The sequence below is a fragment of the Sus scrofa genome, chromosome 6 (genome assembly GCF_054392235.1).
Source record: "Sus scrofa isolate SSC_HxYL_T2T_F1_AM1 chromosome 6, Sscrofa_HxYL_maternal_Yorkshire_Landrace_v2.0, whole genome shotgun sequence".
In the NCBI taxonomy this organism is placed as follows: Eukaryota; Metazoa; Chordata; class Mammalia; order Artiodactyla; family Suidae; genus Sus; species Sus scrofa.
Window position 1 is genome coordinate 123,188,483 of NC_139388.1, and position 13,050 is coordinate 123,201,532.

The 13,050-nt window shown below is 39.7% G+C and overlaps 1 protein-coding gene across 22 annotated transcripts in view; it reads left to right on the forward strand.

Moving 5' to 3' along the window:
- Positions 1 to 13,050, forward strand: part of DTNA (dystrobrevin alpha) — a 218,448-nt gene that overhangs the window by 159,203 nt on the left and 46,195 nt on the right. For 10 of the 22 annotated variants that reach the window (XM_021096233.2, XM_013999288.3, XM_084964443.1 and 7 more), the window contains 2 exons: positions 1,619 to 1,696; positions 2,253 to 2,345. The exons of the other annotated variants lie outside the window; for them this stretch is intronic. In XM_021096233.2, coding sequence (XP_020951892.2) covers positions 1,619 to 1,696; positions 2,253 to 2,345 — 171 coding nt within the window. The remainder of the gene's footprint in view (positions 1 to 1,618; positions 1,697 to 2,252; positions 2,346 to 13,050) is intronic. 22 annotated transcript variants of the gene reach the window in all.

Consider the following 13,050-nt stretch of genomic DNA (forward strand, 5'->3'; position numbering starts at 1 on the left):
TTTTAAAGTAGTAGGTGCATTCCTGAAAAGCCGAGTGAAGTCATACATTCAGTAAGTGAATATTGAAATTTGAATGCCTATTCTATACTAGATAGTTTCTTTATAGATCAAATTTGATTTTAAATTTATCAGGAGTCTCACTATTTAAGGAATCTTGTCATATATGCCATTATAAAACAAGATTCCAATTATAATATGCATAATTCCAATATGACATTTATAAGTTTCTGTATCTTTTACTTTGTGGTCTAAAAAAGTGGTACTTTGTAGTAAAACCTTAAACCTTGCAGTTAAAAGTTTTTAAGACTTTATTAGCCATCCTTATACATGTGTGTTTTGTGTGTGTGTGTATTAGATTTAGAACTTCTTGAAAAGTTAGGGAGGTTTGTGGTAAAAAGTCAGATAGTTAATTTTTCTATTCTCCATGAAGAGAAAGAAGAATAGTTTTAGGTACACCACTGTTGAAAGGCAAATCCTTAACCTACAAAAGAGCAAACTCTCTTTAAGCACATTACAAGTACAGTTATAATTCTAAGAATCAATACTGTATTTCCAGGTGAAGCATGCCTATTCATTACAGTAAATCTTGGGTGATTTTAGCTTGGTCACACTTATTATTTCTATTCCTCTTTATCCTTTAATATAATGACATTAAACTTTTAAATTATTAAAATTACTAATTAAAATGAGTGTTCTTCCTGATAAATCTAAAATGATAAGAATTTCCTCTACTGATGAGACTTCACCAGTTATAGACACAAGGAGTATGAATATATATTTATGAGGCTCAAAAGTTTATTCTCTTTTTTTCCGAAAGTTTTCTTTGCAGCTTCACAGCCAAAGTCATGTGACTTCTGCTCAAAATAGCAAAACACTTTCTTTTTTTTTTTTTTTTTTTTTTGTCTTTTTGCCATTTCTAGGGCCACTCCCACAGCACATGGAGGTTCCCAGGCTAGGGGTCGAATTGGAGCTGTAGCCTCCGGCCTACGCCAGAGCCACAGCAACACAGGACCCGAGCCGAGTCTGTGACCTACACAGCTCACGGCAACGCCGGATTGTTAACCCACTGAGCAAGGGCAGGGATCGAACCCGCAACCTCATGGTTCCTAGTCGGATTCGTTAACCACTGCACCACGATGGGAACTCCCAAAACACTTTCAATATGACACCAGTCTCTTAGACTAGGTAATTTTCAATTCTCTCTTCAACACAGGAAGTCAGAGAATAGAGGGCAGGCTGGAGAAGTAAACTTTTTGTGTGGAATCTAATGGCTGGCAGGACTTAGTGAGATGTTGGACTGTGTACAGGATAGTGTGTAATGAATGCTGAAAGAATTTTCATTGTGTCCAGGCGTATGCCTTCTATTTGTTAAGCAAATAGCAGAGGTCAAATCTGGGATCATGGTGGTTTGTGTAATTGTAATTATGGTTCTCAGTCCAGGTTTCTACTCCTAGTTCAACTCTGTGGAAATCTGAAAACATCTTGAACATTTCAAAGTAATGAAAGAGCCGTCCAAGTGTAGCTCAGATGTAGACGTGGGGTTTTCTGTTGCCAGTTTCTATTCTTGAATGCATTGCCGTGTTTATGCTCTTCTTGGCTTTCCCATCTTATTAACCAGCTCTCCTCCCAAGGACAGTGAAGTAGAGCAGAGCAAACTGCTGGCTAGGGCTGCTCCAGCTTTGCTGAAGGGTAAAGGGTAAGTTAAAGCCAGAGAGTGCTGGAACACTGAATTAACTGAACTAAAAATGCAGATTTGTGTCAAAAGTGCTTTGTGTTTGAAACACCGTTTTGATGTAGGCAGAGCAACTCTGTTATAACACCATTAACAGCACCAAGGAGTTATTGTGAGAAGACACTTCTGTGTTGTTACTGACTTTCCTTAATTTCCTTCTCTCTTTTTTAAAATGACTGAGCTTCAGATTTGATTTTCTCAATGATTATCTTTGCTTGCAACTTATTTCAGTGTATTTACTGTACAGATGAATTTCTTGGCCTTAGTGGTTTAAAGAATGCAAATCTGTTTTCTTGAAAGACCTAAGTGGAAATCTTTATTTTTGAAGAGAGTGAAATGGAATTGAGAATTTCATTGCTTGGATTTGGCTTGTGTTTTCTTCATAGAACGTCACTAATTTTTCCTGTACTTGCTTGGTTTTCTAAACTTCTGTGCCACCACAAACTCTCTCCTACCTGCTCTGCCTATTTCTCTCTACCTTGCCTAACAACACCCTTTCTCTCCTCCTACCCTGTTTCAGGATACAGTACAGCCTGAATGTGGCAGACAGGCTAGCTGATGAACATGTTCTCATCGGGTTGTATGTCAACATGCTCCGGAACAACCCATCATGGTTAGTGCAGGTTTGGCTGCTTGACTGTCCTGAGAGAGGGGAACAGTCTGATCTCTTGAAAAGCAGTCTCAGCAAGGGCCAAAGTCACTGGATGCCAGAAGTGTCACTAAGCACTTGTTTAACTGATGCAATTAAAATATCTTGTGATATTACTTTGGACATTTCCCGTCATTGTACCATAGAATTCACATTTTTTGTTTATGTCTTAGTTAAATGGACAACTTGTGTAAATGGATGTTGTGCTAAATATTAGCATCTAGGGTGATGCAGGACTCCAGCTCCCGTGAGTCGGTTCTGTGTTACATGTGCCATGGCAAATTACCACACAATGGTGACACAAGGATTTGTCTTATTCTGAGGACTTGTGTGTTTCTGTTGATTTGGAGAACAATGCTCCATTCTCTTAAGATAAAAGTGAAAAAGAGGAAAAGTGATAGGATGGGATCATATCATGGAAATCATTTTCCCAATGACGATATCAGTGCGATAAATTGTCTTTCATCTTCTCTTACAAATATTTCAGGGTAACCATTCTAATAGAGCCTAATTTCAGGTCCCACAATGTGCAAAGCTTACTTTCAGGTGTGTTAAATGTGTGAATTCAGATAGCTTTATGTATTAGAAAAGGCATTCATAGAGTTTTTCCCTCTCTATTTTAGTTGTGACATAGGAGATTCTTCCTTTGGTTAAAGTGAGTTAATAATAAATGTACATTTTCAATTTGAATGGAAATAAATGGGTAAACTGTACAAATATCATGTTTCATCCTAATTTAGGCAAGTGTTTTAGAAACATGTTTAGCAAACCAGTTCCTTATAATTCAGTTTTGCTTAATAACCTTAATTTTCTCTAAACTCAGAGCCTATGGATTTTTTTTTGCAGTTCTAACTATGAAGTGAGGCAGTGGGTTAAATTGTCTTTAAAATCAGTCCCCTTTACTATGTCACAGAAAGCATCCCTCAAACATTTAGTGCTCGTCACCCTCGGCACTTAGTATTTTGGCACTTGGTATAACAGTATTTTGTTTCTAGAACTTTCCGCCTTTGTTTCCAAGGTCCCTTCCTATTCCTGTCCTAATGCCTTAGAACTATTTTTTTTTTTTTTTGGCAAGGTTAATATATGAGATGATTTTAGGTGATAGGTTGATGAACATTTATTTGTTTTAATAGTTATATATTTATTCTAGTGTCTATTTTAATATATTAATACATTTATTAACATTTATATATTAACTTACTAATATTTTAATATATATATAACCAGCAAACTGGTTTAATTTTATACTGCATCCTACTCTTTCGGGAGGTAAAAATGCACTCTTCAGCTAAGCTCATCTCTTTGTTCAATTTTTCCCAGCTTGCAGATCGAACAGTTCCTCTTCTTTCTCACCTCCCAGCCTCTAAAAACAGTAGGAAGAGTCATTGTTTTAATCTTATTCCCAATGAGTTAGGTTCCCCAGTGTTCTATGGTGGCTGAAACAATAGAAATAAATACTAAATCACGCCCTAAAAATTGTCGAGAGTCTTCAAAGAAGGATCTAGTCGATAGAGATGCAATCATGTGTGAAGGCAACGATGTGCTCTCACACGGAGTCCTCTTCCCCGTAATTCTAAGCACATACGGGTTTTTCCTGCCACTCTTCACTGACCTTTTTTTAATTAAAGTTGTAACAAAGAAGGCTCTAAAGAGGAGAGTTCAGAGTTTGTCACTCCCAGCCGTTTTCCCTTCTCAAGCTGTTAATCATGTTAATTTGATGATCACTTAAGCCAGTAAAACTGTCTCAGCCGGAACACCTTACAATGACTTGAAAAGCTAGGGGTGATTCGTATTTTGAAAACACAGCAGAATTTAAGACTCATCCATGAATCCGACTCCGTTTTAACAGCTACTGCCCTCCATAATTCTCATTGCTTTTGTTCATCCTTAAAAAATTCCAAATTCTCTTTTGAATTTCTTACTTTTTTCCTTCCCTTTCCTTTATGACTAATTAGAGCCTAACAATTCCCCACACCTGCCATGATGATGTAAGTGGCGTAGTTTTTCTCATCATTATAGTTGTAATAATGCTTTACTGTCACTCAACTCTGGTGACATGTATAAGGGTAGTAATCACAAGAGTGATAATTTTTAAAGCATTTGCCTCACGATATGCACTGTGCTTAAAGCCTTTATTTACCTAATTTCCCCTTGTCTTTGGGTAAGCCTGTAAACACCATCATCCCCATTTTATCGATAAGAAGGTATCAATTTAGAGAGTTTCCACGACTCTCCCACAGTCAGACCTACTGCACAGTGGAGCAGGGATTCCAACTTTTATCTCCCTGATCCCAGACTCATAACAACTATACTGCATTGCCTCTTATAAAACTTACATGACTGCATGCCCTCCAGAAATCTTTTCTGGACACTTCTCCACAGTGCATTCACCACATCTCTACCTATGGCGATTGCACATCTTGCTATATTATTTGGATTTCATTTTAACAAATATTTCAAGCACTGGCTAGTGATGGGAATAATGGTTGTTTATAAGTTACCATTTATGTATTTGGTTCTATGGTACTTCAAAAAGACAGGGATTTTCTCTTTAGCTTCTTGTACCTCATCCCAGCAGCCAGAATGTGAATACTAAGTTTTTGCATTTATGAAGTGCTTCAGAAATTACAGAACTGGAGTTCCACTGGGGCTCAGTGGGTTAAGGACTGAGGAAACAGGTCTGATCCCAGGCTTTGCTTAGTGAGTTAGGATCCGGCATTGCTGAAAGCTGTAGCCTAAGTCGCAGATGTGGCTCAGATCTGGTGTTACTGTGGCTGTGGTGTAGGCCAGCAGCCACAGCTCCGATTTAACCCCTAGCCTGGAAACTTCCAGATGCCACAGGTGCGGATAAAAAGAAAAAAAAATACAGAGCCCTTTCCCATACATTTTTTATTTTGCTTGTCAAAAGCCCTGTACGTTTGGATGTTATTTCCATTTCACTGATAAGAAAATGCCAGTTCCAGGACATTAAGTGGCTTCTCCAAGGTCCTCTGCCAGCACAGTCTTCTGACATTGAGTCCCATCTGCTTTCCACCTCGTTCTTCGGCCTTCCTGCCTGTGCACACTTCATAAGATGGTCTATAAACAGGAACCTAATCATTATTCCTGATTAAAAAGTGTGTTTTTGTAGTTATTCATATATGCTCCTGATTCACTCTACGAGGAGACTTCCTCCCCTGTATAAACTACTTAGCACAATGGAAAATGGACTCACGTGTAAATAGTCTGCTGCTAGATTAAAGATATACTCAGGTGTCCTTGCTGGTTTTGATGTCAGATAAGCCAAATAAATAAACTGTAGCTCAGGGGACAATTCCTGCTGTCTTCCTAATTCCTAAGTGAAGTTTTAAAAGCCTCAATGGTTTTCCAGCACCTTCTTCAGTGGGGGAGGATGGTCTCAGAGTTAGACAGTGAAGGTTTGTTCTGCCCTCCCAGAAACCTTATCAGGTCTTGCCAGTAGTTTCTAGGACAGACAGTAGTAGGCAGACCAAAGGAGATCAGAAACCAGCCCAGAACTTCCAGCTCGAACCATAATTATAAGCCTTGATACTTACCAGTCAGAAGCTTCTGGCATGTTTCTCTCAACTCTGGAAATGCCCTGTGTTAATAAGTTACAATGTATATTTAGTAAATGGTATTGTTGTTATGTATTTAGTAAATGATATTATTATAAATAAGTTACCATTTATGTATTATGTGTGTAAGGGAGAGAGGCAGTACGGTTAAAAGCTACAGTCTATACTTTGATGTCATAATCAACTGCTGTCACTTTATTAGACCCCTGATCTCATATAACTAGGTTAAAATTTGTTCTGCTTCTATTTTTCTCAAGTACAAGAAATTAGACATTTGTTGCCTATTTCTGGGTTGTGCAAATGAGGTCTAAATTGTCACTGGCTCACTTGCTTCCTTTAATAGCTTCCCAAGGCACTTCGTGCACAGCCTGGACACCTCCCCAGGGCTGCAAGCCTGTGTGTGGTCTAGCCCTCGCCTCTCCCCTCTCAGCCTCTGCACTTACTGAGGTCTGCCACTCAACCACAATACTTAGTCATATCAGCTTTTGATCAGTTCCTAAGAGGTTCCTAAAACTGCCTGAAAGACTATGGCACTAGTTCTTCCCTTTGCCTAGAACACTCTTCCCCATTTTCCATCTGCCTTTTCCTTCCACACACCCTTGAACTGACTCCTTTTCTGACTTCGATACTCTGATTAAAGGCCCCTACTGGAGTTCCTGTAGTGGCTCTGTAGAAATGAATCTCAGGATGAAGGTTTGACCCCTGGCCTTGCTCAGTGGGTTAAGGATCTGGCACTGCCATGAGCTGTGTTGTAGGTCGCAGATGCAGCTCAGATCTGGCGTTTCTGTGGCTGTGGCATAAGTGGGTAGCTTATGCTACAATAAGCTCCAATTGTAGCTCCAATTCAACCCCTAGCCTGGGAACCTTTGTATGCTACAGGCTCAACCCTAAAAAAGGCAAAAAAAAAAAGCACCTACCTCCTCAGATAGGTCTCCCATATTACTCTAATCATAGGGTACCATGTATTTCATTCTTTCTTGTGTTTTTTTTTATTTTTTAAATTTTTATTATAGTTGATTTACAATGCTCTGTCAATTTCTGCTGTTCCTCAAAGTGACCCAGTCATATATATATATTATTTTTCTCATATTATCATCTATTGTGTTTTATAAGTGATAGGATATAGTTCCCTGTGCTATATACAGTGGGACCTCATTGCTTATCTACTCTAGATGTAACAGTTTGTATCTGCTAACCCCAAACTCCCAGTCCATCCCAGTCCTGCCCCTTGGCAACCACAGGTCTGTTCTCCATGTCTGTGTGTCTGTTTCTGTTTCGTAGATAGGTTCATCTGTGCCATATTTTAGATTCCACATATAAGTGCTATCATATGGTATTTGTCTTTCTCTTTCTGACTTACTTAATATGAGGATCTCTAGTTGCATCCATGTTGCTGCAGATGGCATTTTATTTCATTCTTGTCATAACTGCCATCTTTAATTGGTTGGTTAGTGAACCTTGTGAGGTAGACCTCCTCTGACTTACTCACCACATCCCTGGCACCTAGAACAGTGCCTGGCATACAGTGGGTGCCCAATACACACTTGCTGATGTTGGAGAATATTGATAGTGCTAGAGATATAAAATTCCCCCTCACTCTAAAGAACATTGTTAGGAATACCCAAAAAAAACCATTTTTTTAAACTAGAAAAATAATTTTTGCTATTCAAAAAAATTGCCTGTTATAAATTAGCCCTGAAGTTGAACATTTAGGGTAAGAGTATAAAGTAGGTGAAAAAGTAGAGTATTAAACTTGATGGAAGTGGAGATGATAATTGCGGATAAGGACGAGCAGCAGCAGCTCACTGCTGTGGCACAAGTGACTGGTAAGGGGCCAAAAAAACCTGAAAGCAATATTGGGCAAAATTTTTGTTTCCACTTGGTATTAGTTTACTAGGGCTACTCTAACAAAATACCACAGACTGTGTGGCTTCAACAACAGAAATTTATTTTCTTATAGTTCTGGAGGCTGGAGGTCCTCCAGGACCGTGGAGCTGGCAGGACTATTTCTCCTGAGGCCTCTCTCCTTGGCCTGCAGATGGCTGCCATGGCCTCACCTGGCCTTTTCTCTGTGCACATACATCCCTGGTGTCTCTCCCTTTTCTTATAAGGACACCAGTCATATGGATTAGGGCCCCACCCTTATGACCCCATTTAACCTTAATCACCATCTCCAAATATGGTCACATTCTAAGGCACTGGGGTTAAGGGCTTCAACACATGAATCTGAGGAAGGACAGTTCAGTCTATAACATACTTCAACACCAAATCCACTAAATGGTATGCCTTTAATATTTTAGCCTGTAGGCTAAGGTTTTATTGACTCTTTTCAGTAAGTGTTATGATTTTGAAAAGTTTATTGTAACCTGTTGAAAAAGAAAAACTGTTATCCACACATATGGAAAGTATTCTTCTTTTATGAGTTTTCATTTCCTTGTTAACACTATTCTTTTCTCTTCTGTAAGATGTTTAAGACCTTCAGTGATAGAACTAGACTTCTGAGAAAGATACTTCCTTAAAACCCTAAAAAGATAAACCTGAAGACATTCTTACCATCAGTGCATATATCTGCATGAGCTGCCTTGTGCTTACAGAGGTTTTCTTAGCAGAATCAATCAGATCGTAAATTGATGTTTTTAACTTTTTGGGGGGATGGGGACCATAGCATGCAATGGCTTAATGTAGCATCTCAGTTCCCAGACCAGGGATTGAACCTGGGATGCATGGGTGAACACAGTGAATCCTAACCACTAGGCCACTAGGAAATGCCCAATAAATTGATTTTAAGATGAGTTCATTTTAGGAGTTCCCTGGTGGTCTCATGGTTAGGATTCAGTGCTTTCACTGATGCAGCCTGCATTCAATCAGTGGTCTGGGAACTGATAACCCACATCAAGCTGCTCTATGCTGCATCCCAACCCCCCACTCCCCCCAGAAGAAGATGACTTCATTTCCATGTTATAGATTTTAACACATTTTAAGTTTCCATGGAAAATGAGAGTGATACTACCAATGTGATGAAGTAGTGGATGTAAATGATCTAGCTGGTACTGAGAACATGGGAATAACTCTTAGTTCCCCCACTTAATTTTTGAATAGTGTTGAAGCACTTAATAAGTTAGATTTTAAATCCTATTTTGTAAAACTTGTCCATTATAATGTGGTATAAATAATTTGATAGCTCATGGATGTTCATCAATACTGTTCAATGAATGAACTTCAGAGTACGCTTTCTCCAGATGTGCTAAAATAAAGAATTCAGAATGGGACATGGACTCATATATTGCTTTATAAGTTGTAAATTTTTAATAAAAATTCATAGCAGTTTGCAGCTTTGCACAGAGGAGCAAGGAGAAATAAGAGAAGCCTATCACAGTTAAGCTTAACTCCCTCCTTTGTCTAGGGAATCAGAGACCTAAAGACCACCCATTGCTTCTGTAAAATCCTTCATTGATTCAACTAAACTATTATAACCTAGAATACTGGCCATAAGAAGTCACATTTTCTTGAGCAAAAAGCTGATTTGTAGATAAGGAAGTGATGGCAAAAAAAATACCAAACACTATTACCTGCTTTTTGGAGGTAGGAGTAAAAAAGAATATTTGTAAATGCTGTGCATGGTAATCCTCCCAGTAAGCCAGGAAATAAGTTACCACTGTAAGCCTGTTTTATAGATGAGAAAATTGAAGCACAGAGAAGTTAAGTGACTTTCCCAGAGTCACACAGCTAGGAAGTGAGAGGGCTAGGGTTTGCATCCAGAAATTATCCCACCCACTCTTATATAACAAGAAATGTGTAAGCATTTCTTTTGAGCGAGAGCTTACATCTTTCAGACATCATCTGCTTTCCTGTTTGTTTGTTTGTTTGTTTGTTTGTTTGTTTTTGTCTTTTTAGGGCCACACCCGCAGCATATGGAGGTTCCCAGGCTAGGGGGTCAAATTGGAGCTACAGCTGCTGGTCTACGCTACAGCCACAGCAACATGGGATCTGAGCCATGTCTTTGACCTACACCACAGCTCATGGCAACGCCGGATCCTTAACGCACGGAGCAAGGCCAGGGATCCTACCCGCATCCTCATGAATACTAGCTGGGTCTGTTAACCCCTGAGCTATGACAGGAACTCCTTCCTGATCTTTAAAACAACAATAAAATGTGAGCCAAAAGAGAATTTGCCGTGATGGGGAGTGGGGAAGATCTACTGTGGATAAATATGAATGAGTATAATGACATTTCTATGAACTTTAACACCTGAAGCAGATAAGGAATCACTATGCAGCCACAGAATGTATCTGGATTCTTAACTCAGCCAAACATAATTAATTTGTTCAATTTTAGATGGCATGGCTAGTGTTAAGGTACAGGATGTTGTCTGTATGCTTCTGATTTTTCCCAAGTGTTGAGGATGCATGCAGAGCCAAGCAGGATATAGAAGAGTTGGGGCAACAACCAGGACATTGCAAGCCTAAGTGAGCTAAGCCTTATTTGTTCTTTGGTCCAACTCATTCTTGGGTGGTTCCCGCTATGTTCCATGTACTGTGCTAAACACTCAAGTTCTAATGGTGAAAAGATGGAACCATTCTTTCCTCAGAGGAGTTACAGTTTAGTGAAGGATAAAGACAAGTGGAAAAGGCAATTAAATAGCAAAGAGATAACACTATAGCAAGTGCAGCATGCTATGGAATAAATGAGGAACAGTGGATCCGAATTTGGAGGTCGGACATGAGGGCAGGAAATTGGCGGCCAAAGCGAATACTGGAATGAAGAGGAATTATTAGCCAAGCAGAAGATGGTGGAAGAGGCAAAGAGATTGTTCAGGGCAGAGAAAATATGGTGCATTGGAGGAACTTAAGTGCGGTTAGGCTACGAGGGTAAAGCATGAAGCTAGATTATGCAGGCCCCTATTAGTCTTATTTAGGAGTTTGAAAAATGAGAACCTATTGAAGAATTTTTATGCATAGGAATGTTACAGCCAACTTACTTTTTGTCAGGAAGGGAGCACACCTGTGGCATATGGAAGTTCCCAGACTAGAGGTGGAATAGGAACTGCAGCTGCTGGCCTACGTCACAACCACAGCAACGCCAGATTTGAGCCGCATCTGCAACCTACAATGAAGCTGGAGGCAATACCGGCTCCTTAACCCACTGAGCAAGGCCAGGGATAGAACCCACATTGTCATGAATAGTAGTTGCATTCTTCCAGTGAGCCACAGTGGAAACTCCAACTTCACTTCTAAAACATTGCTCTCTAGGAGTTTCCGTTGTGGCTCAGCAGGTTAAGAAACATACTAGCGTCTATAAGGATGTGGGTTTGATCCCTGACCTCTCTCAGAGGATTAAGGATCTGGCATTGCCACAAGCTGCAGCATAGGTCGCAGATGCAGCTTGGATTCAGTGTCACCATGGCTGTGGCACTGGCCTCAGCTGAAGCTCCAAGTCAACCCCTGGCCTGGGAACTTCCATATGCCATAGGTGTGGCCTGGGAAAAAAAAAAAAAAAGAAGAAGAAGAAGAAGAGGGGAAAAAAAGGTTGTTGTCTATAGGAGAGAAAATAAATTGGACGAAAGAATAACTCTCAAATCAGAACGATCCATTGGGAGTTCCCGTCATGGCTCAGTAATAATCAACCCAACTAGTATCCTTGAGGACACAGATTCAATCCCTGGCCTTGCTCAGTGGGTTAAGGATCCGGTGTTGCCCTGAGCTATAGTGTAGGTCGAAGATGCAGCTCAGATCCTTCGTTGCTGTGGCTGTGATGTAGGCTGGCAGCTGTAGCTCCGATTTGACCCCTAGCCTGGGTACTTCCATAGGCCGAAAGTGCAACTCTAAAAAGCAAAAAAAAAAAAAAAAAAAAAAAAAAAACAGAATAATCTATTATGAAGACCTTACACTCATTCAGGATAAGATGACTGTGGCCTGAGGCACATCAGTGACAGCTGGAATAAAAGGAAATGGAAGAATTTGAGAGTCCCCAGAGGTAGAAATCATGGTCTTGGTGGGCAATTATAACATAGTGGGTTATCAAAGTCAGGTCTTGATAAAAGAGTTTGAAGCCACCCCTATAGAGAAGCTATTGTTATGTTAAATTTTATTATTATTATTATCATCATCATCATCACCATCCATGAAGAGTCCTATGGCATTTTGCTCTCAACCAACTTCAAAAGATAGGAAATACCCTGATAAAGTAATCCTCCACTTGAATAATAACTAATACTACCTTCTCAGGCGGTTATCCTCCTAATAGCTATTTGCATTTTAATGGAAGACTTGTGACACTTCATGACCTTAAGAATTAATCTCTAGTGATAAAGTTCCTGTTACCATTCAGACAAATGGAAAAAAAAAATATTCAGAAAAAATGAAGAAGTATTTCTGGTGCCCTTTGGATCACCTTGTTATTTGGTTGACGGTCCCACCCTGCAAGGCAGAACAGGCCTCAGAGAAACCAGAGAAATGTGAACAAGCCTGGAGTTCCCAGTAATCCCTACTAAATCACAATTTAGGGAGCCATGGCTTAGCTGGGAATGCTTGAGTTTCCCTGATGCCATATTTGAAATCACTAGCAACAGACACTGGCCATGTATTTAATATAGAGAGTGGAGAGCTTTGAAATAAGAGATTTCCCCATTCTGAAACTCAGTCTGCACAGCAGCCCCTTTTTTAATTCATTATGGTCTTGTAGCAAGATCACTGATTATCAAGTCTGGAAATGAATAGGGAGGGAGGGATAAAATGTTGGAAGTGGTATTTCTTTAATGATTTAGGGATTATTGGCCATTCATTTTCAGCTATTGGGAATTGAAGTCTTGAAATAGGAGAATGCCTCATTCACCCTTGTATACCGTGAACCTACTGGAAAGGCACCCGTAAGCTCATAAATCGTTTGTGTGCAAAAAGGGGTAATATATCATGCCACCCCTCATTCACTCAGCGTCGGGGGGAGGAAAGGCATGAAGTATGAGTTATGGCTTACTAGACAAAATCCCATAACTTCACGTCTTACATTTCCAGGAGGCTTTTTTTATATAACCTTCATATTATTTATACTTGCTGTCATTCATGATAAAAGGCACTTTTATCATGAAGGTGTTTTA